Genomic DNA, 24,852 nt, shown 5'->3' with positions numbered 1-24,852 from the left:
AGACCTAAAATTCTAGTGAAGTTAAGGTGCTAGATTTTTCTTTTTCTTCTTCCTTGAATTGTTGGGCAAATCTAAAATTTGGTGTTTTGGAAATCATTCTCATTTTAAGTAAATCCTTACCGATTCTGCTGCAATTTGCCTAACAAATACCCTTCTTAAGAAAGGGTATTCTAATGTGTCCTGTATCACTCTCAATCGTCTCTATGAAATGTGATGAACATGGCATCATTATTACCAAATGTTAACTTTTATGTATATGGGCAGGGAAATCAGAATCTTGGTTGCCAAATTCACTTCTTACAAGAATGTATACCTTGAGACTCTTTTCAAAGTGACTAATTTCCTGCAAGCAGATACGGCTTTGTGTGGTTGGGACACCCTTCTTTCAAACAAAAACATATATAAACTTTTAGAGGTTTTCAAATTTTGATAGCAGTGAACCTTACTATCTTCCACAATCTGCCCAAAACACTACATAAAGCAAATTCTCTTAGGGCTGTCTCAGATAAAGGGGCATTTCTGCCCTTTGAAAATCTTCTTCCTGCTTACCTATTATGAACTAATTCAGCCATCAGCTTGAGCACAGGTGTGGTACAGGCTGGATCATGGTACCACAGCTCAATCGCCCGCTGGAGAATTGGCATGTAGGATGGATATCTGCAAATAAAAAGCTAAGGAAGAATTCTGAATCCAGAAAGGTACAGAATTTAAAATAATTCTCAGCACTGGCCAAGCACAGACTATCAAATTATAGTTTTCTCATTTCCTATCTTTTGCTTGCTAATCTTGGAGTCTTTCTAACCAGAAGGTGCTAAAGTGAATGTATATCCATCCTTTAACTTGTGATAGGCATCTACTAATACACTTTCAATTTACATAATGCCTTTCTTCTGAAGAGCGCAATGTATTTCATACTTTTATCCCTTACCATTTCTGTGACATGACAGGGAATCAGCTATTTCTGTTATATAACTATTGGAGAAACAGAGGCGCTCAGATTTGAAATTTGTTCAAGGTTATGAAGTCAGTAATATTAGACTTTCTAATTCCTAGTATAGCTGTCTTGTTTTAGTAGATTGAGATGTCTTTCTTTCCCATGTGCCAACTGTTCCACAGTGGTATAGTTCCACAGGCATTTGTATCTGGGACCCAGAGGAGAAGCTGGGACACCACCTCATTTATTTCTGTCTCAGTGACGAGGGCAGGCAGCATTATGCATTAGACCACTATGGAATGGCAGCTTACAAGACATACGGGGGGCCTTCTGGGTAACTCTTCACCTTCTCTGAAGCCCCCCCACATCCCCACACCCCTGGCAACCCCCTCGTTTCCCGATGATGCCACCACCCATTCACACTTTAGTTAAGCCTTGCTATGATATGTTAGGATACATCCATTCAAATAGCATCATGAAGCTGGTCTTGGCATTGAAGGCGAAAGCTATCCCTCTCAGGTCTCTTACTAGGCCAACTAGAGTTCGCTGTGGAAGGCAAAAATACGTTAAAATAGAAGAAAAAGCAAACCTATAGCCACTTGACGGGGACTTCACCTATCTATAACCAAATTCTTCCTCCCATCATTCAAATACTCTTTCCCGAATATTTGGACTTGATCTCTTCCATACAAAAATCTTTTCACTTCAACAATTAGTTTTGGAACCTTGTTATACTAAGAAAAAGGGATGTTTCCTGGCCTATCACAGCAAAAATAGAGACAGTTAAGTTTTAAGACATTAATGTAATAAATCGTATGTGAAAAGTGGAAAAGCAAAAAAGCTTATTCAGAAAGAGGTAGAAAAAAGAAAAAGAAAAAAAAAAGGGAAAAACGGTCCATAGGACAAGAAGTAGAAGAGACATATATCCTGGGACCAAATCTAATGACACGAGGGTACCAGCAGCAGCACCATTCCACCTCCAATGCAGACTCTGCCAGGAGGAAGACAAAGGAGTCTACAGGCTGCCTGCAAATAACACCGACATGTCAAATGCAGAGCCGTCAAGGACTACACTGTACTCTTACAGAAAAAGACTGAGGCCTAGAGAGGTCCAATAGCTTGCCCGCAGCCATGCTGCCAGGTAGCAAGAGGGCCAGGATTAGGACTCCAAATCTAATGCTCTCTTTCTCAACAGAACTTTTACTTGCGGACCTTGAACAGTAATAAGACTGCTCTTAAAAGCTCATAGTAATCAGTTGGCTAAAGGACGTAGCACATTTGGGATACTGACTTGCTTGTCAAAAATGACTGTACTTCTGTTAATAGCCTGCTTTAAGTGAATAGTTCTGTTCCTAAACTGATACCGTAAGCTCAGTTTTCAAGTCTAAGACATGGTCAGTCTAAAAGACTTGTTACATGAGGCGCGACAAAGATATGGTAATGGCTGTAGTTCGTGGCCATGGTGGTTCTTTTCATTAATTTTACTTGCTTTGTATGGAACTAATGTGATAAGGAAAAGGGCTGATATTCACTGACATCCCTCAATTATCCTTAATATTAGTTGTCAGTCGAGCCTACATTACTGGTAAGTTCCACACTAACTTAGCTTTGAATGGTAATCACCTCAGACTCCAAAACACTGACATAAAGAGGAGAGAGAGGTGGATGAAGTGGTATCGCTCTCTGACTTCGCTGCTGACTTGGAGACAGAAAACTTAGAGGCTTTCTAAAGATTAAAAAAAAATTTTAGACTGTCAGGTCGAAACTGGCATTTTGTGGGGCAATGCCCCTGGCTATTTGGTGGCTCTAAAATGCAGTCTGTGTCATTATTTTTTTTCAGTCTGTGTCATTATTAACACTGCAAAAATGTCCTACAAATGTTAATAGCATCGTGCCTTCTAGTTTTGGTACTGAGATCTTATAGCTAAGGAGAGCAAGTGTGCATGAAGCAAAAAGATGAGGAAAGCAAAAATCTAAAAATGACAATTCTGAGAGCCTGAAATCAATAACTAAAGGTAACTTTAAAATTCCATATATATGGAAATTTGCAAACCCTTCTAAATGATTCATGTGTCAAAGAAGAAATCTTAATGGAAATTAGAAAATACAAAGAACTGAATGGTAATAAAAATGTTACATATCAAAATTTAAGGATTCTGGAGACCTGTTTCACAACAATGAATATACTTAATGCTACTGAACTGCACACTTAATTATGGTTAAGAGTAAATTTTATGTTATGTGTTTTTTTACCACAATTTGAAAAATAACTTCTGGAATAATATATCTAGGACATTTATAGTTTTAAATGATTACATTAGTGAAGAAGAAGGGCTGAAAAGAAGTTAGAACAGAATAACCCCAAGGAAAATATGTGAAAATAAAGATTAAGAGTAGAGATGAATGAAACAGCAAACACAGATAAAATAGAGCTAAAACAAAGCAAAAGAAATTTATTTTTATTTTTGCAAAGACTAATAAAACTAAGAAATCTCTAGCAAGACTGATCTAGAAAACGAGAGGAAGCACTAAAAAGGAGTATTAAAAATCTAAGCGAAAGATACAACAGAGATGAAAAAGGCAATGCAAAAACAAAATAACTTTATGCTAATACATTTGAAAACTTAAAAAAATCCTAAGGGCTGCTTAAGAACACATTTTAACATAAAAAGTTTATAAATCTACACTGGCTCTTCTATTTCAAAATTCCGGGAGTCCAAGAGATTAAACAAAAAGCTACATCAGTGGAAAATGTATGAGTAAGCACCACGTTCTGTACTGCGAATCTAGTCTCTGCCAGGGGCTGCCCTCGAGCAAAGCTGATCAGTCAGGGGGTGAAGGACTCACCTTCGCCTCTTGCTCATTGAAACTATTCGTGCTAAACATCTGGGCCACAGCCTCAAATGCTGCTGTGAGTGGCAGCATGAACTGCTCATACTGATCTTCATCCTCTCCTGTAAGGAAAAGAAGCAGGGTATGACCTCAACATACAAAATTCAAAGCTGTGTGTGTATGGAAAATCAGAAAGATGAGCAGGCCCAAAGGTAATTCAAGGGGCCCTTTATTATCGCAACAGGTATTAGTAGTAATTTCAGAATAAAATGTATATACAGAAAAGATTTCTTAAACTAGAAAGTTGCAGAAATCATCTAGTCCAGGGATGATTTTCAATCCTGAGCTAGAACATCAGAGGTTCATACGTGTATAAGGTACTATGTTATGTATTTATTTTTCCTTAAGTGAGAACTATAGGCAGCTGAGAAAGGACTGAGTCTGGTGGATGTGAACTAGATGAGACTCAAACTTGAATCAGGTGCATGTGGAGGCTTTATTCACACTTTTTTTCAGTTATCTTTCATAAACCTAGAAGGTTTTTATAATGTCATTTTAGTAGAATTTAAATAGCTCAGAACTATGATAATGCCATTCTGCTTCAGTTATTACTTGGCTCCAAACTGCTAATGTAACAACTAGAGCTAGACCGGTGCTTATGCCCTCTGGGTTCATATGTGCTACCAAACTGGGAAATAAAGTTTTGTTGACAATCTCAGGTGGGTTGCACCTTTCAGGTGGGGTGGAGGGGTTATCTGGCCAACAAGATGCATTTAGGAATCTCAATTCCCACTTCCCTTATCTTACAGACGAGAAATATGAGTAGAATTTTAAGACCACTGCACATCAGCTGAAAACTTCAGGCCCATATTGTTATTCTCTTCCAGTTACAGGGACCACGATAGCGTGATCTGTTCTTGGTGAAATCAGACTGTTATTTCAGATAGCTTTGCTACTGCTGAAACAACAGAAAAGACCTCCCCCTCCCCCCATCTAGTTTTCTATCCTCAGGTACAAGTTTAGAACAATGCCAGATTACTTCGTGAGCCTCTAGGATTTACTGCAGTACCTAAATCCACCATGAGGAGACGCCCAAGTGCTGTGTAGAAGGTAGTTCGACACCGCATGTCTGTCAGGTTGGACTGATTGTTAATACCCAAAAATGAAAAGTGCTCGCTCTATTGAAAAAAAGAAAACAAGTTAAAACGATGAAAACATGGGTTAGAGGCAGAATGCAAGCCAGTAATTTTAGGATTACTGAGCTCTTCAAGCAAATGGCTACATCATCATTCCTTAAGGGTCTGAGGGGTATTAAAAATTTTTTTTTTATAATTGTTATTGTTACCTACAACTAGTTGATCTTAGTATGAATAATGGTAGGCAACTTCACCATAACTCAGATCAGCTGGATCCCAAAGAGCAGCTCTGATGACAGTAAATGTAATCTGGCAGTGTGATGGGAGTCAGGGAACAGTCTTTGGCTATAGCAACACCAGGGACCTCAATTGAACCATCTCCTTTATATGTTGAGAAAGTGTGTGTGTGGGTGGCTGGAGGGTAAAGGCAGGAAAGGGGCTAACATCACTCACCGTGTGATTGTTCAGCATGAACTGTACCGCACTAAGCTTCACTAGTTTCCTTACACTACTGTACGTAAAGACAAAGGAAGAAGGTCAAGGAAAACATGATGCAAACCAAGAATTTTTAATGCAGAAGGAAACTTTCTAGGATAACGTACGGTTTCTTTCTTTAGTATGAATTCTATCCACAGATAATCTTATTTTTCTAACCACTTGAGTATAATACTGACAAAAGGGAAAAAGAAATGTGTCCTCTTCTAAGCAGTATTAACTGATCAATGAGAGAATACCCATACCAAACTCCTATCTGTAAGAAAAGAGAAAGCCCCACAGTTTCCTCCCAGTCATGAATATCCTAGAGTAGCTTTTCTCAGCAGGACTTCTAAGAAAGAATAAGCCCTAAAGCCTTGCCTAAGGCATCCATTGTGTATGGTGAATTAACATTCTCTGCTATGCACTTAGAATGACACTACCTACGTACAATCTTTGGGAGAATTGAGAAAAAAGTCACTCACATAATATTTTTAGGGTTTACTTCTCTTGCAGACCTCTGGTTGCGAAAGGCTGTCTTAGAGCAATTCAAACTTTACAGACGACCTAGTCCAAGTCAAGAGGAAGTACAGGCACTACTTTTATTGCAAAGCTTGTAATCACGTTGCTTCTACCCATAGGCTGCTAGACAATCAAGACGGACTTTGCCACCACTGAGGATGATAAAATCTTGGCCATAAAGAGTGTGTGCAGATCAGACAGGTCTGTTGGGTATTTCTGGATCTTAGAGATAGCTAGGGATAAATATGTAGGAAACGCTTAGCTTGTGCCTTGGCTCATTTTTGGGGGTCTGGAGTTATTCCTGAATCCTGTGTGGTCATTACCTTTGGATCCTAGGAGAAGGGAAGACACTTAAGTACATACGAAGATAAAGTAAAGTAGAAACAACAGGCGGCCAAGATTTCTAAGAGGTGGCACACCACAGTGCCTGTTGTACACAGAAGCTGACTTAGAAAAGGATATCCAATGGAGAGGTCATTAAGAAGCTGTAGCGTCTTGGAGGTGATTGGTTCACAGCGGCCCCAGTACTTCAGGTTGGTGATGCTGGAGGACAAAAAAGAAAAAAAAAGCAAGAGACACTTTTGATTTGCCTGGTTTCCTTGAGGGTTGGGAGAAGAAAATCATCCATCAAGAATCACCACACATCTGCATCACCAATTCACAGACATCACAACCACAAAAAATGGGTATAAAATCTCCGTACTTACATTTGGTTGACTAGAAAAATTATCCTTCAGATAATCTTCACTACTTGGTTCCAAAGCTACACTGGCCCATACCCAGGCCCTTGGAATTCTGGGGCACTCCAGGGCTGATTTCTGCAGCAAGGGTAAGAGATTTCTGCGGCAGTGATAACATGCAGACGTATGCAATTCTGCACCTGCACATCCACTGTCAGCTGCAGAATTCTAGTAGCCCTTGCTTCTGGGTTCTCGGCTGGCAGAGTCCTTTAGACCCCCTTTGCTTTTTTCATCTTAAATTATGAACCAGCTCATGGTTAAGAGTGTTTAGGATTCGGGTGGTTGGAAGGAGACAAAATGTCACTTTGCACACAGCCCTGGGTAATTTGGCTCCTAGTGTGTGCTTCGATAAATCGAGCTCCTAAAAAGGGGGCAATGTACACAAAGGGGCACAACTTAAAAAAAAACACAAAAACCACAACAACAAAAAAGGGCCAATTAGGAGCTCCAACTTTGAAGACAGGTCAAACAACAGCACTAGATTTTTGGAGATTCAAGACTCTCAAAGAGTGTGATGCTTCTTGAGAGGAATAAGCCCGGTTTTAGAGTGGGGCTCTCCTCCTTGGGGGCATGTCTAGTGAAAATCAGCACCAGAGAGTGAATGCCCACTCTGGGCACCCCTGGCAGCAGGGTGACCGGGCGACAGGCTGAGCACCCATCACTGGGGAGGGAGGGCCATTTTGCTAATGCCATTGACAGGGTTTCACCTGTGATTCCAGAGGCTATGGATGAGATTCCACATGAACAAAATTAAATCCTTGCCTGTACAAGCCTGGAATGCTCTGGGGCCGGGCCATATCTCTAAGCACAGCTTGTCACACACTCAGATGCACAATTTTCTGACGCAAACGATCAATGCTGGAATACCAAGGCACTGGCAGCACAATGCCAAGATCACATGTTACAGTTGCAACAGGATTGCAAGGGACACTTGCTGATGGCAAGCCAAGTCACTTACATTTTTCCTATGAAGACGCTTAGGACCATGGTCTCATCATTCAAGCCCAGAACTTCTGAGAGTCGGCGGTACAGCTGGTGTTGTGTTAAGGGAAGAAAAAGTAACCGGAAAATATGGATTAGAAAAATTAAATCCCGGTATTGTTTTTGTCCTCATGCAGGGGGTGAGATGTGAGAAGAAAATGGACAATAATGCCGGGAAGGGATGAGCTAATTTCTAAGTATTACCAAACACTGGGTAGATGCTGAGCGATTTTACCAGTCCCCTTTACCCTGAATTTACAAAAAGACTGTCAAAACCTTCTGCTGTTCTGAACATCAATTCATGTATAGAGACTGCGAATTGCCAATTTTGGGGACAACAAAAGATGTTTTGACCAGCCATTTAAGTATATGGCGCACTAGAGAAATGGACTCAATTCTTTGAACAGTCTCCCAAAATTCTATAGACTAAGACGATACATTTGGACCATCCTGATACTTAAAATCTGGAGATTGTTTGTGGACTGTTACCAGCCGTTTCCCTCATTCAGCAATTCCACAAGCAGAAGGGAGAACCAATGAAACAAACTGAGAGTCTGTTACCTTAGAGGATTTTTGCACCTGGTCCCCAATGTAGATCTTACGAAACTGTTCAAAAAAGCTCAGCATGGCCAGTTCTAGCTTCTCGTTGCCTGCCTGAGCCAAGCGAGAATCGGTTAGGTTCATCAGCTGGAGCACCCTAGGGGAGAAGAGCAATGATTCTCTCAACAGCAGGATATCCTGGGCACTCTAGAAATAGTCACACATGCCTCCTCTTCTTCCCCTCCTATCTGAAAGGAATCCCCTGCAGGTTCTAAGCTCTGTGGAGGGAACAAAATTCTCCATTTCTGTCCCACAGGAACCACAGCTGAGGAATGAATATGAATGACTAGTTAGATGTTTAAAACTTCCAGTCCATGGAGACTGTCGATTGAGGCAGAGCTTGTAATAGGTTTAAAAATGGTGAAAAACACTGGCACTACGGTAACGGTCGCCCTTGAAACTTCTGTGAGACCTTGAGTAAAGCAATTTATTTTCTCAGTTCCTTATCTATACAACGAGGGAGACTGGACTAAACTCGTGATTCTCAATCTTTTTTCTCACAGAGCCACGAAAGGAATGGAGACACGTGAAGGCTGATGCTCACAGGGCAACACTTCCAGGGATCATCAGTGACTTCATCCCTTTTCCCGGCACCTGTCCCCCCAAAATAAGGAACACTGGAATGCAAGTGAGTGAATGTTAAATGAATAAGAATAATGTTATTACAAGTGAGTCATTTGACATTCTCATATTGTGAGAACAGGTAACACACTATTGTGACATATCATGAGTGAATCAGACTTGGTCATTGTGCTCCAACACTTTAGCTGAGAACCGGTATACGAGACTGTCTAAACTCATTTATACTGTGACACACACAGTATCACACCAGGCTGCAGAATCAAAGCGGTATTAGATGTCATCCTTAGTACATCTTTGCTCGACTCTTCAAAAAATGCCAGTGTGACATGTCGTGGAGACTTTTGTCAGGATTAAGGCACCTAAGGTCAGAGGGGTTTTCAGAACAAGAATAAAGACTATGGATTGAAATGTCTGGGGACCAATAAATCCTAAGGCATCATGTTAAAATGTGTTTATCTCCAAGGAGAGCACCTGAAAGTTTAGAACCCTTCAGGGCAGCAGTTGTCTGAAAGGCCACAAAACCATTTTCATAAAAATACTACAATGCTTTTTGCCCTTTCACTCGCATTCTCACATGAGGGTGCAGTGGGGTTTTCCACAGGCTGCAAGATGTATGATATTCTCACAACAGACTGAATGCAGACGCGAGTATGAGAATCCAGCTGACTTCTACTACGCCAGACATGAGAACTAAGCCACTTTTCTCATTAGTTTTTTTTTGAAACATAGTTATTAAAAAATATTATTTATGTTGACATGTAATGGGGTTTACTGTTATTTTAAAATGAATACATATTTTTAAAATTTCTGTTTTATTTTCTAATATACAATAAACATTGACAGATGTGTCTCATATTAAACAGGCTCTTTGAGGATCTCAACACTTTTTAAGAAGGGAAACAGGCCTGACGAAAAGAAAAGGTTTGAGAAAATCTGCCACAGGGTATTAAAAAATCCTACCTTTTTATTTCTATGTTTGGTAAATTTTTAGAAATGACTAAATGTGCATTTATAGGATTTTAGTAAGATGAGAAAGAATCACAAAGACAAAGTTGTTGAAACTCTGTAATTCTATCTTAGGGATATTCAAAGAACCATAGTTTCCTATTAGACTTATTCTGATATGGCAAAAGCAGTCCAGATTTCATTCACTCTGAGGCACTGTCCTGAAACAGAACTAAAAACTACTACCCACTCTGGTTTTCCCAATTCTGTATCCATCAATTCCTTGATGAGTTACTACAAATGTTGTTTTAGTAAGGACTGTAGGCAGAGTTCTTGCTGTACTTTTAAGAGGTTTTGAAGGTGGACCTTTAACGGTCCTTCATGTTCATGGGCAATCAGCTTCATGAGATTATCTTCTCTAACCACAAAAGCATGTCCGGCTCCTATGGTCTCAGAACCCAGAAGGTCGCAGCAGCGAAACGGAAGCCCCTGTGGGAGGAGCACTTACCGACAGACAAGCTCGCCATCCATAGCGTCTTGCTCATCAGTGCTGGCAAAAGACACCCGGCCACCAATCACTGCACCAATGATGTAAACCAGCCATGTCAGCCTTCCTGCAACAGACAGGAAGAAGACGCAGTAGTGCCACCTCCAGTGATAATTTCATGAAGAAATCCCTCACTGTCAGGTTCGTTTCTTACTACGAGCTTCCTTAATCTTAACAATGCCATGGAGAAGAAGCCATAAAGTCTTGCTTTTCTTACGGAGTATACTGTGTTTCCCCTAAAATAAGACCTAGCCAGACAATCAGGTCATATTTTCAGGGAAACACGGTCACTACTACTCTGCTCCGGTAAGGGTGATGCCAAGGGGGAAATTCATTGGATAACCAACGTTCCCCTATCAGACGAGGTCATTATTTTTAGAGTACAGTACTTTCTTGAACACACCACTGCAGTTCCTCTTTCCTAGTTCCTTGTGGCATTTAACAAATATTCTTTTGTGTGCATGGAGGTAGTTGATAATGGAAGAATCCTTCTTGGGGGAAGGTAGGAAGGGTACTGACAGCAGCGCCCTACAGGCCCAGTTCACTGTGCACTCACCCTCCTGCACGGCAATATCCATTGGGCTTGCGCTGGCACTCTGCAGCAGCTCCTGATAGGACTGGGCCGACTGGTCAAACAGCTGCACGAGGAGCGCGCACGTCTTCTCGTATTCACAACGCCCAATTGTAGACAGCTGGTCCAACTGCTGCTGGACCAGGCCTGTATCTTCCAGAGGATCTTCCAGTCCATCTCTACTCCCAAGGGAAGAAAGAAGGCAGCTCTCTTAAAATATACCTATTGATCCCACCATCGCAGCAGCTCTCTTTCTTCTTCATTTAGCCACTGTTTCCAAGAGTAGAGGCCCACATCACAATACTACTTGAAACCAAGGAAGGAATAGCCCAAAAGTTGGAAGGCAGATAGATGTCTTCACCCTGGCATCAGTGTCCCTTAGGAATATTCTGCTTTTTGGTGTCAATCTTTCAATCTGAATTTCCAGTCTGTCTGCCTTGATTCCCTCATTCCTATGTTTCTCACCCCTAAGAGCTCTGGGCTCTTAGCTACTTGCTTGTTCTCAACTACAGTAAACTCTGGGACGACAAGTATCCTGTCCCTCAGACGAGGCCCGTGTTTTGGAATTCATAAATCTTCAGGTTTTAGGGAGGCAACACGATGCTTCTGCCATGTAATATGAACACTCAATGGGCTCTGTGGTATGTCAAATACAATATTCCTATAGCAAAATGTATAAATATTATAAATAGTCATACTAAGAAGTTTTTAAAAAGACTATAAATAGTCTCATACCAGCACATGTCAAGTTTTGCCACCAAATGAGTTTTGGTGCCAAATTTATGAGAAAATTTAGTTTTCACATCTTGGATTTCCAAATTGCAGATGAGGCGCTGTGGGTCTAGACCAGGTCTTGTCCTATCTACTGGTTCCTGGATTTAAAATCGTGTCCTATTACAAGCTCTCTAGTGTCACATCATAGTATGACAATCCAGCAGCACCACCACCACCAATACAACCAGAGTTCATAGTTAGGTGTTTACCATGGTCTACATGCTGGGCCAGGACATAGTAATTTAATCACTATAATAACTCTGCTGAAGAGTACATGGTTATTAACTGGCCATCTGGGCTCAGAGTCCACACAGGTAACCACTCCCAACATGGTCTCACTGAAACCAGCTGAATCCATAGGAACAGAAACTATGCAGCTAATAAAACAAGCCTTCCAGTGGGCCGCACAAATACTCAGGTTTTCAAATGAGTCAAGTCACAGACTATAGCTCTTACGACAATTAAATGTACTTGACTTGGAGCAAATTAAAATTCCAACTTTAAAAAAACCCTGACCTCCAGGGTCCAAGTAAATTCCCCTGAAAAAATAGCCAGTGAAAAAATATACAAGAGTATCTTAAAAGTTCTCATCAAAAGAAAAAAAAATTGTAACTATGCATGGTGATGGAGGTTAACCAGACTTACTGTGGTGATTCTCTTGCAATATATACAAATATTGAATCACTATGTTGTATATCTGAGACTAATATGTCAATTATACCTCAATTTAAAAAAATACAACAGTTAAGTAAAGTTTTAAGAGTGGGGCCCTAATCCAATAGGACTAGTGTCCTTCTAAGGAGAAGAAACAACAGAGATGTAGCTCCCCGTGCGCACATGCACACAAAAGGCCCTGTGAGGACACAGCGAGAAGGTAGCCATTTTCAAGTCATGGAGAAAAGCCCCCCCAGAAACCAACCCTGTTGGCATCTTGGACTTTCAGCTTCCAAAACTGTGAGAAAATAAATGTCTCCTGTTTAAGCCAAAAAAATAAAAAAACAAACAAAAAAACCCCCACAAATAAGAAAGGTCCCTAAACAAAAAATAAATTCACTTTACGTAGGTCATTTTTGAAAGGGTCTGACATTTCTTTATCTATAGGATTCTGGTCCAGTTAATAGTCAGGTAGACAGAAACCAGGCATTAATACAATGCAATCAGCGATCAGCTGCCTAGAACTCATATCTTCTAGTAAGGTCTGGATTTTGTAATCTTATTTATCTACTTACTACTTTAGGATTTCCAATTAAGCACCACAAACTTACACATTATAATTCTTATCATCTCGGGCCTATAAATGTTTCTCTCTTGTTTCAAGAAAATCAGTGGGAAGGACAAACATTATAGTGATAGACGTTGTACTCAAAGATACTGCTGTCGATAGCGACAAGAGGGGGACACGGATAGGATGTTAAAGAGAACGACGATCCTTTCAGACTTGATGCTATTCTGCTGACACGAAAAGCTGATCCTTCACAGTATTAGCTCCAACACGACTCCCATCAAGGACAGCAACTGGGTGTCCCATCTCTGGCAAGTCTGACACCAGCTACTGGTGGGCAAATGAGGGAGGCTGCCCGTGTCCTTACCTCAGTATGATGTGCACAGATTCCAAACGGGATGTGATGTAGGCTTTGGTGACTTCAGGAGTATAAGTTTCCAGCATATGGGGTTCTGTGGCTTTCACGTATGGCACAGAGGCTGCCAGCCGCTGCCATAGGCTCAGGAGATAGTGCACACTATTTGGGGCAAATTCCCAGTGCTAAGGAAAACCAAAAGAGCAGGAGACATATTTCTCATTTTTGTACACAATATACTAACTAGTCTCATGCCACTTGACACAAAGGATAAAGACTTAAAAAAAGATGATAAACTTTTATGGGCTTTGTTCTCTGTGTGGCAACTAGTCTAAAGTGTTTATTAGTATTTCAGAGATTAAGCATCTAATGAGAAGAGCTGTTCTATGCTGGATGAGTAAACTCACCACAAGGAAAACCTTGTGTAAGTGGTTCTCAAACATTAGCATGCGTTAGAATCACCTAGAGAACAATTAGAAACAGACGCCAGGGCTCCACCCTGCTCCTCAGTGAACCAGAATTTATGGGGGTAAGACCCAAGCACCCGTCATTTTCATCAAGCTCCCCAGAGGATTTTGATGCAAGCCATAAAATTTGAGAACCACAGCCCATATTATATGAGTAAGAAAGAGAGGTTACTAACCCTCTCTTTACTCTTCTGTCTAGCTCCCTGCTTCAATCTTGTTCTTTAGGGGGGTGATTCTGAGGGGATTCTGTCTATCTTGAATCTAAATACTATCCTTGCAATTCCCATATGTTCCTCTCACAATAGTCCTTGCACTTCTGTATTACACATGAGGAGGCTACAATAGAAACTATTCTGCAGAGTCACCCTATATGTATTTATATTCACCTTTGCTAAGAAAAAAAAAAAAAAGAATATTCTTATAAGGTTAAAATCAGTGAGCAAGACAAGACGGTCCAATGTTTAGGAAGAAAGAGCCACGAAATCAAAGACAAACCTGTAGGCTGGTCACTGTGAAGTTAGCTATCAATCGGATGACCTCAGGGTAATTTTCCACCTTTACTAATTCTCCCAGTTGATAGTTACTCTTCAGTCGGGCCAGTAGTCTGCAAAACTCATGGTAATTGTTTGGGTCTGATAAACTCTGGGACAGCACAGGAGGAAAATAAAAGGTAAAATGTGATTCATTATACTTCCGAATGACATTTGGGATGGCGCAAAGGGAGGGGGACATCTATTTTAACTTCCAAGATGCAGGTCATCATTCAGAATGACACATTTGTATAATGTTTAAAAACAGTGTTTTAAAAAGGATGGTCACATCTGTTATCTCATCTGTTCATAATAATCATCCTGTGAAATGGGGATTATTAGCCTCAATTCAAAGAGTCTGAAATGGAAGCCCAGAGGATCACAATATATTTCTAAGATAGTAAAGCTGATTAATGGCAGAAAAGGGGCATCATCTAAGACATGACCAGTCTATTTGCTTGCCACCAGTTAAAGAAAAGATAATGAAATTTTCATTTCCACATCTGTCAAATTTATCATTAGCCACAAGTAAACTACAGTGGCAAAGTTACGTGACTGTTTTATGTATTTATATTATATCATCATTGTTATAAATTTCTCTTCCTATATTATGTTCATATATTTTAGCATATACTTATATCAAACTGGATTTGTCTGCATATTATGCCAGTACATTTGTTTCCTTATCTATGTCTTCCTCTATTAGCACAGGAGAGCAGACTTTGTTTTTTCACCACCGTATCCTTGGCACATGGTAGATGTTTTATAAAATGTGTTGAATGAATAAATGTATTTTTAAAAAGGGACTGAACTGAGTATATTTTAAAACGAACTGACTTTCTTTCCTAGTGTAGTGAAGTGAACTTAAAAACGAACTGACTTTATTTCCTAGTGTAGTGAAGTGACTCTTTGAGACTGAAGAAGACAAAAAGGGCAATTGACTTTCAGAACAAGTATCTGAATGAGAAATCTCTCCCTTCCCACCTATAAGCAGCCATATATACTTAGGTCAATAATCTACATTCAAAAAAATGGCAACAAAAATAAAAGTCACTTTAAAGTCCTAACTTCTTAGGGAAAAACGACTATGACTCTATCTTTATTTTCTCGTACGAAGTGATCCTTCCCACAGCTCCTGAATTCCTGAAGTGAGAAGAGACAAGCTCCTCTTTTGGGCAAATGTTCTCAAGCATTTTCTACAAATATAGTCACTTAAATCTTTTGAAGAATGACAGACTGAGCTGTTTCCTGGGCTTTCTGTTAAATGTGGCCCCTAGATGGATTTTCTTCTGACTCACACAGGTGCACATGCGTACAGACACACAAAATCATATATGTCATAAATATACATATACACACACGCACACATATATCCAAATAAAAACAAATCCTGAAATCTTACCTGTGGATTTTCCAGTATTCGTTTAACACCATCGACAAGATGAGAGAGAAATTTGGCCCTCTCTGCATTGTTGAACAGGGATCTTCTAACTGAGGCGATCTGTACTAAGCAGGATAATACCTAAAAACAGGGCACAACCCAACACAACTGATTTTAAAAAAGTCTGTACAGCTGTTTTCATGGTCCTTTCCCCTCCTATAATATTGTTCTTTATAGAAGCCATTACTTCTGTTCTTTCAACCCCCGCTACCATTTCAGTGATACAGAAAGGTCAAGGAGGGCATAACGTAGGCTATCTGAAACAGCTTTATTAAAAGAAAAACAGCACAAAATCCAAGGTAATCCTAACAACTAGTTAAATTCACACTTGGGAAATTGATTTGACCACCCCAATGGCTTCTTTGATTCTTGTTAAGATACATATTTAAGGCTTGAAAATACCAAGCAATTCATAGTTTAAGCTTTAGATTTAGTGTTTTTTTTTCTGTTTTATTAAGGCTTTTTGGCTAATCAGATTTTGCTATGTAGTGCTACAATGAAATAACCAAGTCAGATCTGTGCCATGAAAAAACCAGCTTTTATGCTGAAAACATTTTACCCTTTCCGCACTGTGCTAGATATTTATATTCTCTGTCCCACCAGATCTATTTTCTACCCTTCTCCACCCTGCTCTGTTCCCTGGGAGGCTGATTTTTGCTGACCAACAACAGCCAAGCTCCCTTGCCCTCTTGCTTCTAGTTGGCTTCATCCATTGGAAAGTACCAGCAGCAGATCAAGGCAGGAGGAAAGAGGTGCCACCCCTGGCTGGGCCATGGCTGGCAGTCTCTCTAGCTCTGTTGTACAGCCCTCCCCTGGGCCACAGCTTCAGCTCTCTCCAGGGCTCCCTTCCTCGCCCCTAGAAGCTCCCACAATTGCTAGTCCAAGGGATGTAGCCACCACCTCTTGTTGGAGTCCCTGAATTCTGTCCATACCTTTATAAATAGTCTTTTTATTAATTACCCTTCTTGAGCACATTACCTTTTCCTACAGTAAACTTGATACAAACAATACTGAATTCCTGTTTCTTCTAAAGTGAAGGTCTACATTAATTTGGAAAAGTACTACAATGACCAGGAAAATAGTCCACTGCAGAAACACTATGCAAAACATCCACTAGTTTACTGTTTTTTCTTTGTATATTTTGTACAACAGTATATTTTACACCAACAATGTGAAATACCAGACCAATGTCTTTCACGATCTGAGTGAATTTTGAGATTTGAGGTTAATTATTGCTTTAAAGGAGAAATGCTCTTGAATGATTTTCAAGAGCTTTCAAATGTTATTTAGGAATAAGTATGCAAATTTGCCTTCCCATTACAGCGTCCATGTATCACTTACATAACATATACCTGAAGGATTGTCAAAACTTTTCACAGTCAGGACAATCTTCGGCTAGACAATGTAAGGTGAATCCCCCACTCTAGCCTGTGGCAATCTGAGGTATAGTACAGTACAAAGTCAAGATGATACCAAAAGAGCTCGACATCTGCAGCAATTTGTCATTAGACAGGAATCATTTGAAAAGAATTAAGTTAAGACTTTATTATGGGAACTTTAAAGCTATAATCCTAATCTCAAAAGGCTAGATAACTGACCCTAGTATTTCTATGCTTTACTTCTATGATTTTGTACAACAAAATGAACATAAGACTCATTTTACCAGTGCCACTTTCCAGAAATAGGTTTGCTTTAGAAACGGACTCACCAGAGGTGAAAATGAAGGAGGGATGGAATGATACAGGTCAAAAAACAGCTGCAGAGTTGAAGAATCTAAGAATGCTGAAAGAAAGACCAAAGAGCACTTTATTGAGTATGTCTGCAGCCTGCTACGGGCAGACTGCTGGCACTATAGGTTAGGGAGCTTATCTTTCTGCTTTCTTATCTTACAGAATGCTTATTTCCTTTGAAAGTGATAATAGGTGTGTTTTTTTTTTAAGCTCCTCTAAGAAACAGATTCATTCTTCTGCTTCTCAGAGAACGTAAGACAATCAGGGCTCTGTTCTTAGCAAGAATTTTTACCCTTAGAACGCAATAACAAACATGAGCACATGTTCTTCTGTTTGGGTTTGTTTTTAAAGCTAGACATTACCGCAAATGAGGAAGATGACAGGAGTCTCTAGGTGGTTAATGTAAGGTCAAAGTCAGCTGGGTCGGTAATTAAGAGTTCTCCCAGGCTGGGGAATCTATAAGATCCTCCAAGAACCTCTCCCTCACTTCATAAAGACAGATGCTGCAATTCTAAATGTCTTCTTACTGCAAGCAAGGGATGCCAGGGGACCTTTAGATCATCACCCTACAGACAGGACGGAGGGGAGAGCAGCTGCCTGTTTCAGGTGCTGTGTTTCTGTTACCTGATCTCCAGCTGGTGGGAATCTGTACTGTGCACAGATCATCTGAGGACTCATCAGTAGAAGTGCCGATGAAATCAAAGTTTAGGCAGTTATGAGTGAGTTTGAGCAGTTGCATGAGCAAACCGTGCTGACTTTCATCATTCAAGTTTAGATTCTTTCCTGAAGCCTGTAAAAATTGCCACATAATGAGCCCCAAACAATCACTCCTCTCTTCCAAGCTTGCTACCAACTCAAAAGCAGGCTGTTGAGCCAGAAAAGGAGGGCTGTATTTCAACACAGCAAAGTGACATTTTGCCCGCTATAAGACACTGCCTTAATTTCACTATGAAAATCCTAGCTCCTTATTTACTATTACAAGATGTTTCCCACAAAACATGAAGTTGGTACTTAAAGAAATCCCCCTTTTTAACACTTGTTCTTTACATGTAGACACAGTGGCCACAGGGAATCCTGCAGCAATATGTGTGGTTATTTCACTGCATGTGAGATCCTAGGTATTTTGAGACAGGGTTAGGATTAAATTCTGGGAGGGAGTTCTAGTAAGTTCTATATCCTGTGCCACTTTCCTTCCTCTTTTTAACATCACCAGCATCAACAAAAATCTTGCAAACCAAAATTAAAACAAAATCATCACTGACTTTTATTTATTCAATGGCAGTTTACCTGCCTACAGCTCAATACTGGCCCAGAGCTACTGGGACTTTCACGTTCAAAGTTCATACCAGCTGTGACCTCAGTGACTCGCTGGTTTTTGATAGTATCAGTGAGACGATTCAATCCTTAGTTTTCTCAAAAGCTTTTCCCCTCCAGGGGGTAAAACAGCTTTTTCCAGGCAGCTTGCCCAACCTGAGGACTGTCTGGGAATTCTGAGATAAAACTAGGTAATTGAGGAAAAAGATGGGCATTATTAAACAGAACGACAGAACGAATGCAAACTTGTTTCTAAAACTAAACCCGGACATACTGGAAAATGAGAACAAGAACAAAAAAACCCTCAAATACCCCAAATGAACAAAGAGCCAGAGGCTAATCACATTTAGCTTTCTATAGGGACAAAGCAGCCCGGCATCATTATAAATGTGTAGACAGCGAAGGTTAACATTTCTTTCTAGTTCAACTCTATCAATAAATGAATTGAAATACCAACTTTTCTATTTTAAAACAGGTAATTTCCTTATGTGATACTGTCTATCGCTTCAGGTTACGAATTCCAAATGGATGTTAAAAATTCAAATTCTGCTTTTCCTTACAGATGTTGCTTGTTTATTTGCTGCTTTTAGCTCAGCAGGGGGCAGGGGAGCCAGCCTAGTTTTAGTGTGCTAACAGTGCCGTCTGAGCCTGCTTTCAGAGCACTACGAATCCGAACGCTATAAAGCTAACATGCTTTTACTCCGTACAGGAAAGCTTTATGTGGGTCTAAACGGAGTAAACAACAAAATCTCAAACTTTGTGGTACTCTAGATTCCTTTAAGATAGGAACATGGATTAAGTATTCACCTAGGGGAACAGATCTGAAATGGGGAAATCATGATCCTTTCTCTAACACCAGTGGTCAGTCTGAAAAGTTTCTTCACCATTTCAGAAAAAAGTATTATGCAAGAGATAATGATTAAGGAGATGCTTAAGTGCTCGTGGGGTCCGTTAAGAGCTGACATCTAACAAGTGTCCACTCATGTTCATCCTTTCAAAAGGGAAGTGGGAAGCAGGACCCAACTTACAATCTCACCTGTTTTAGTAAATTGCAGGAAAGTGTAAAGATATCAAATAATGATGAATCTCGGAAAGAAGAGGCTATTTTTCTGTGCTTGGTTAAAGGATGGGTGGTGTCTGCCTGTGCAGAAAAATAAACCAACGCAAGTTTTAGAATTAACTTCAAAGAAAAAAAAATTTCATGCAGACTTCAAATAAACTGGAAAGATTTCGAATAAAAGCAACATAAATACAAAATACATTTTAAACGTTTAAATTACTGCTAAATCATATAAAGGGAGAGGATGCAAAGGACAAGAAGCTGCTAACAGCTGGCCAGGATCACGTCTCTAGAGCTTACAGAGGGAAGACAGAAGAAGGGATAAATATCTCCACTGCCAAGTTTTAATTTCCTCTGCACTTACGTCAAATTTAACAAATTATTGGCAGATATTGCTAATAATTACTATATTCTGTTGCACTGTGGCTTAGTTTCAAGAACAGACAGTAGCAAGGCTTGGGTTGTGGTAAACAATCCACTCAGGGCTACTACAGAACTTCTAAAACGGTCATTAACCAACAGCCACAAACTTAAGATAAATGACAACAGCCTGTAACACTCTGTTCCTTCTCTAACCTATTTCCACATGGAGTTTATACCACAGGAGTGAACACTTTAATTACATGGTTGTATGGGTCAGTCTCTCTTCTTGTCTTTTCAGCCACATTTTAAAGGTTTTTGTGGTTAAGGACAATCTTTTACTTCTTTAGCATGTCCTCTATTCCTGACACATAATAGGCACTCAGTAAGTGGAATAAAGGAATTTCAAGGTTGTCAAAGGTTCTTTTTAGTCCAACTGAAAGCTAAAATCTCTTTCATATACTGACCAAATCATCTAAGAGTGAGCTCATTTTGCTTTTGGTACATTAAAGAATGTAGCAAAATTTCTGACAACCAAGTTATGGACCCGCCTTGATTTTATTTCTAAGTTCAAATAGGAATGGTAACAGAAACACACTTTCTAATTTAAATCTGACACCCTGCCCTGACAAAACCCCAGAAAATTAAGTTACATAGAAGTTCAAAATATTCCTCAATTCTAGCTTTAGTGTTACTGTGTTCGATAAATAAGGTATTATTAGATTTTATGTATCATATATAGTGTTTTCTGATCATAATACAGCGAATAATTACATGTTAAGCATGTCACACACATTTCTATTGTTTTCTTAATAAAGACAAGTAAAATTTTGAAGTTTTTTATTATATCAACATGGATGTATTTTGTGGGGCCACGCTTCAAAGGGAGAACACGAACCCCACAATCTCTGTACTTAGTGAACACATGCTTTCTTACTACAAAGGTAACAGTAGTTAAATAAGAAGTTATTAAGAGCACAGGCTCTGGTACAAGATTACGTAGGTTCAAATTCAGATACTGTTGCTGGCTAACTGTGACGCCTTAGACACATTACTTAACCTTGATGTGCCTCAGTTTCCTTATCTGGAAAATGGGACAACCACAGTACCTATCTAAGACTACAGTGAGAATAACATCAGTTAATTCAAGTAAAGTGCTTAGAACAGTGCCTGTCACACAGTAATCACCCAACAGTGAGTGCTGGTATTTTGATGATCACCAAGCACAATGGGGATCACAGGTGATGGAACGCGGAATGGACTCCCGATTTTACAGGCTATAAGCAAGTGCATTTCAAACAGTCCTTATTCAGTCAAAATTCCTAAGGGTTAATAAAAATGCCTGCATAGATATAAGCAATAGCAACAGTGATGCCAATGTAATTATTAGCCGACAACTGAAATGTGAGATGTTACAACTAACATACTGGCCCGTTCAGTAATTACAAAATTTTAGCTGGATACAAAAGTAAATGACTGAAAAAATAATAGCCAGAGCAGAAGAAAGCCACTGGTGTTTCCTCTGTAGTATCATCAATGACTATTTAAAAAATTATTGGGTGTTTAGCAGAATGTTTTATGCATTCTGAAAAGATTATAAGCAAAATCTTTAATAATGGGATATGGAAACTGATTTTTAAATGCTTATTTATTTGGTACTTAGCAGGACGTTTTATGCATTCTGAAAATATTACAAGCAAAATCTTTAATAATGGGATATGGAAACTGATTTTTAAATGGTTATGAACACTAATGTATACAGCAGAAAGGGCACACAAACGATGCTGGTTCCACTTTTGTGATCCTTTTCTTGGATTCCTTCTTTTTCATTAGCAAAGCAATTATTTCATTGAGGTTTTGACTTACAACCATAGCTCTAATAATGAACATTAATACCAGTGAGGTAAGCTGAGATGGGAGGATAAAATATTCTGGAGACAGAAGGGGACCAAGACAAAAAGAGTGAGATAGGCTGCACTTACAGAGGAAAACCCAATGGAACTATTTTGTTTCAAAAGGGCATTAATCACTTACCGCAAAAGCACACAACTGCCAAAAACGATCATCCCACACAGAGCAGAAAACACCAATACTAAGAAAAAATATGGCACTTACTTCAATGAGGAAGGCTGTAGCACTTACTTGATTAATCTCATTGGTTAGCTGAGATAAAATTGTGACCCCAATGATGCAGTATTCAACACTATCCTGGTGAAAAAACACAAGGCAGACAGGGGGTGTGTGCAGCTTGATTTCAGCACTGGGAATGCAGTCATACTTTTGAAATGACAGAATCATGTGTGGCTATTAAAACTGCCAAGACAAGGTAGTAAGGAATTGTAGTTTAAAACTGATACTTTGCAGGACTTAAAACCTAACTGCCATACACTGCTAAATCTGACTTTGGCAAAATGGAAACCTTTAGTATTTTAAAAATACACCCATAAGCACCATACCATACACATTATAAAAAGGGAAAGCGGCAAAACACATTTAAGATAAATAACAAATGAATGTGTAACATAATTTACAAAGAAACTGTATACAAGAAAAAGGCAAAGAACCTGATAAAAAAATATACATAAGATATAAACAGGAAGTTCACAGAAAAAATTTTTTAGTAAATTAACATATAAAAATGTGTCTTATTCATAACTCAAATGATGATATACCACTTTTTTTCCTATTAAGCTAGAAAAATAAAAAAGTTAGATTCCCAGGTACAGAGAAACAGGCACTCTTAATTGTTGGAGGAAGCAACTTTTTTTAGGGTGATTTGGAAATATCGTATTTCTCAGAAAATAAGACCTAGCCGGACAATCAGCTCTAATGCGTCTTTTGGAGAAAAAAATTAATGTAAGACCCAGTATTATATTATATTACATTACATTACATTATATTATATATTAGATTATATAATATCTGGTCTTATAGCAAAATAAGATTGGGTCTTATATTAATTTTTGCTCCAAAACATGCATTAGAGCTGATTGTCTGGCTAGGTCTTATCTTCGGGGAAACACGGTACCTTTGAAAGCCAAAATACACATATCCCTTTGAATAAGTCCAATAATCCCTATAAACACACTTATTCAAAGTATGACAAGACACACATACACCCATACACACACAGATATTCACAGAAGTATTTAAAAACAGTCAAAATATAGAAACAAACTAAATGCCCACCTATAAGAGATTAGTTAGTTAAGTTATGGTATTTTAGATTGGAATACCTAGTATACAGGCATTAGAAAGAATGAAGTAGGGTTTGTCTGTGCTGACATGTAAACATGCAAAGCCAAGACATATTAACAGTAAAAAAGACAACTGAAGAGAATGTACCAAATAATTCTATTTTGTGTGATTTTTAGAAAGTATAACAGTATATAAGTATATACGTGTTGCTTCTCCCATTCCTATTACACCAAACATATCCATCATACCTGTAAAAACCTCGTGACATCTGTGATTGCATTTCTGAAGACATAGTCATCCTTCTGACAGTCAAACCAGCCCAGTTTTGTGATCCTGGCGTATAACTGAATTAATGCTTGTGTCACGAAAGTAGCCAACTTTGGCCGAGTGGCAAGGTAGTTGAGCACATAGTTCCCTATAAAACAAAAAGAATCCACATAACAGAACGTTCTGCCAGGGAAGGGTGTACATGTTTAAATGTACTAACTGTCCAAGAAATGGTAAATTTACACTATTAACACTAAACTCCCTTAATCCTTCATGCTACTGAGAAATGGGACTTTGAATTTGAGATTAGGCTTTCCGACTGCGAATTTTATACTTGTCACAATGAAGAATCTGAAGCATGGCAGCCTTGAATCTGCTACTCCTACATGGTTAACACAGTCAGCACAGAATGCAAAATCCTTAACAATGGTTGTCTTGGTTATTAGTGGCAGCAAAGACTGAATGAAAGAAACCTTCTGACAACAAAAAGCGTTACTTAGGCTTTATCTAGAAGTAATTATTGTGGGCTTGCTTCACTTTATTAAGCCCAAAATTCTGGAAAAAACTGGATTCCAGATCTTCAGTATGCTTAGCAATTTCAGAACATTATCAAACAAGCAACATAAATTTAACTATGACTAAGCACATCACTAAACAAACTAATTTCTTTAAGAGAGAACAGATAATTCTCTACTTACGGATATCTATTCGCTGTTCCAATGGTAGAGGGTTGTTTGTGCGTGACACAAGCTTTGTAAGGCATGTAGCTGCCAGCAACTGGGAGTACGACGACTGCAAAGAGAGGTTGGGGAGACGACTTAGAATTCAATTTTACTGAGTCAGTCAGTCATCAGGTGTTTTATTTGGAGATCTGTGCTCGGATTTAAGAAAGATTAGTTTTGCTATACTTGATCCTCTGGATTTTAGAGGGTCTATCATTCTAAGGACAAGAGGCCCATACTGCATATGTGCTCAGTTGGCTGATTTCAATCGTGAACAAGGGGCAGGATTAAATGAATGGCTGGATCAAACTGAATCCAATACAGGTATCAGAAATCGGCATCACTTCAAGGGGGCAGGGGCTAGAGGGGATCTTTTCGGGGAAGTATTAAGATCTTTAGAACACAAATCTCTTCTTTCATTTAAACCAAGAAATCTCCTGTCAATAGCCTTGTTATAGTAACATTTCAAAAAGTTTCACTTCAAAGTATTCCCAAAGTCACCTCAAAATATTCCTATGATATTAGAAAGGAGGGGGAAAAAAGTCTTA

General features: G+C 39.2%; 1 protein-coding gene across 4 annotated transcripts in view; it reads right to left on the bottom strand.

Annotated features, from left to right (window-relative positions):
• The window catches only part of XPO7 (exportin 7), a 77,472-nt gene that overhangs the window by 8,470 nt on the left and 44,150 nt on the right, over positions 1-24,852 (bottom strand). For 2 of the 4 annotated variants that reach the window (XM_074338272.2, XM_019744657.3), the window contains exons 3-21: positions 24,281-24,374; positions 23,564-23,730; positions 22,233-22,325; positions 19,734-19,838; positions 18,008-18,173; positions 17,362-17,435; positions 15,615-15,734; positions 14,178-14,324; positions 13,228-13,400; positions 10,850-11,043; positions 10,255-10,360; positions 8,181-8,316; positions 7,597-7,670; positions 6,361-6,441; positions 5,356-5,419; positions 4,836-4,944; positions 3,782-3,888; positions 1,392-1,480; positions 550-657 (exon numbers count right to left, since the gene is read on the bottom strand). In XM_074338272.2, coding sequence (XP_074194373.1) covers positions 550-657; positions 1,392-1,480; positions 3,782-3,888; positions 4,836-4,944; positions 5,356-5,419; positions 6,361-6,441; positions 7,597-7,670; positions 8,181-8,316; positions 10,255-10,360; positions 10,850-11,043; positions 13,228-13,400; positions 14,178-14,324; positions 15,615-15,734; positions 17,362-17,435; positions 18,008-18,173; positions 19,734-19,838; positions 22,233-22,325; positions 23,564-23,730; positions 24,281-24,374 — 2,207 coding nt within the window. The remainder of the gene's footprint in view (positions 1-549; positions 658-1,391; positions 1,481-3,781; positions 3,889-4,835; positions 4,945-5,355; positions 5,420-6,360; positions 6,442-7,596; positions 7,671-8,180; positions 8,317-10,254; positions 10,361-10,849; positions 11,044-13,227; positions 13,401-14,177; positions 14,325-15,614; positions 15,735-17,361; positions 17,436-18,007; positions 18,174-19,733; positions 19,839-22,232; positions 22,326-23,563; positions 23,731-24,280; positions 24,375-24,852) is intronic. The other 2 variants (XM_074338273.2, XM_019744658.3) reach the window with 1 other exon arrangement.

Source organism: Rhinolophus sinicus, chromosome 15, assembly GCF_057876585.1.
Source record: "Rhinolophus sinicus isolate RSI-liver-muscle chromosome 15, RSI-T2T, whole genome shotgun sequence".
Classification (NCBI taxonomy): Eukaryota; Metazoa; Chordata; class Mammalia; order Chiroptera; family Rhinolophidae; genus Rhinolophus; species Rhinolophus sinicus.
Note: the sequence above shows the minus strand (reverse complement) of the source record. Positions and strands in the feature narration are given on the sequence as shown.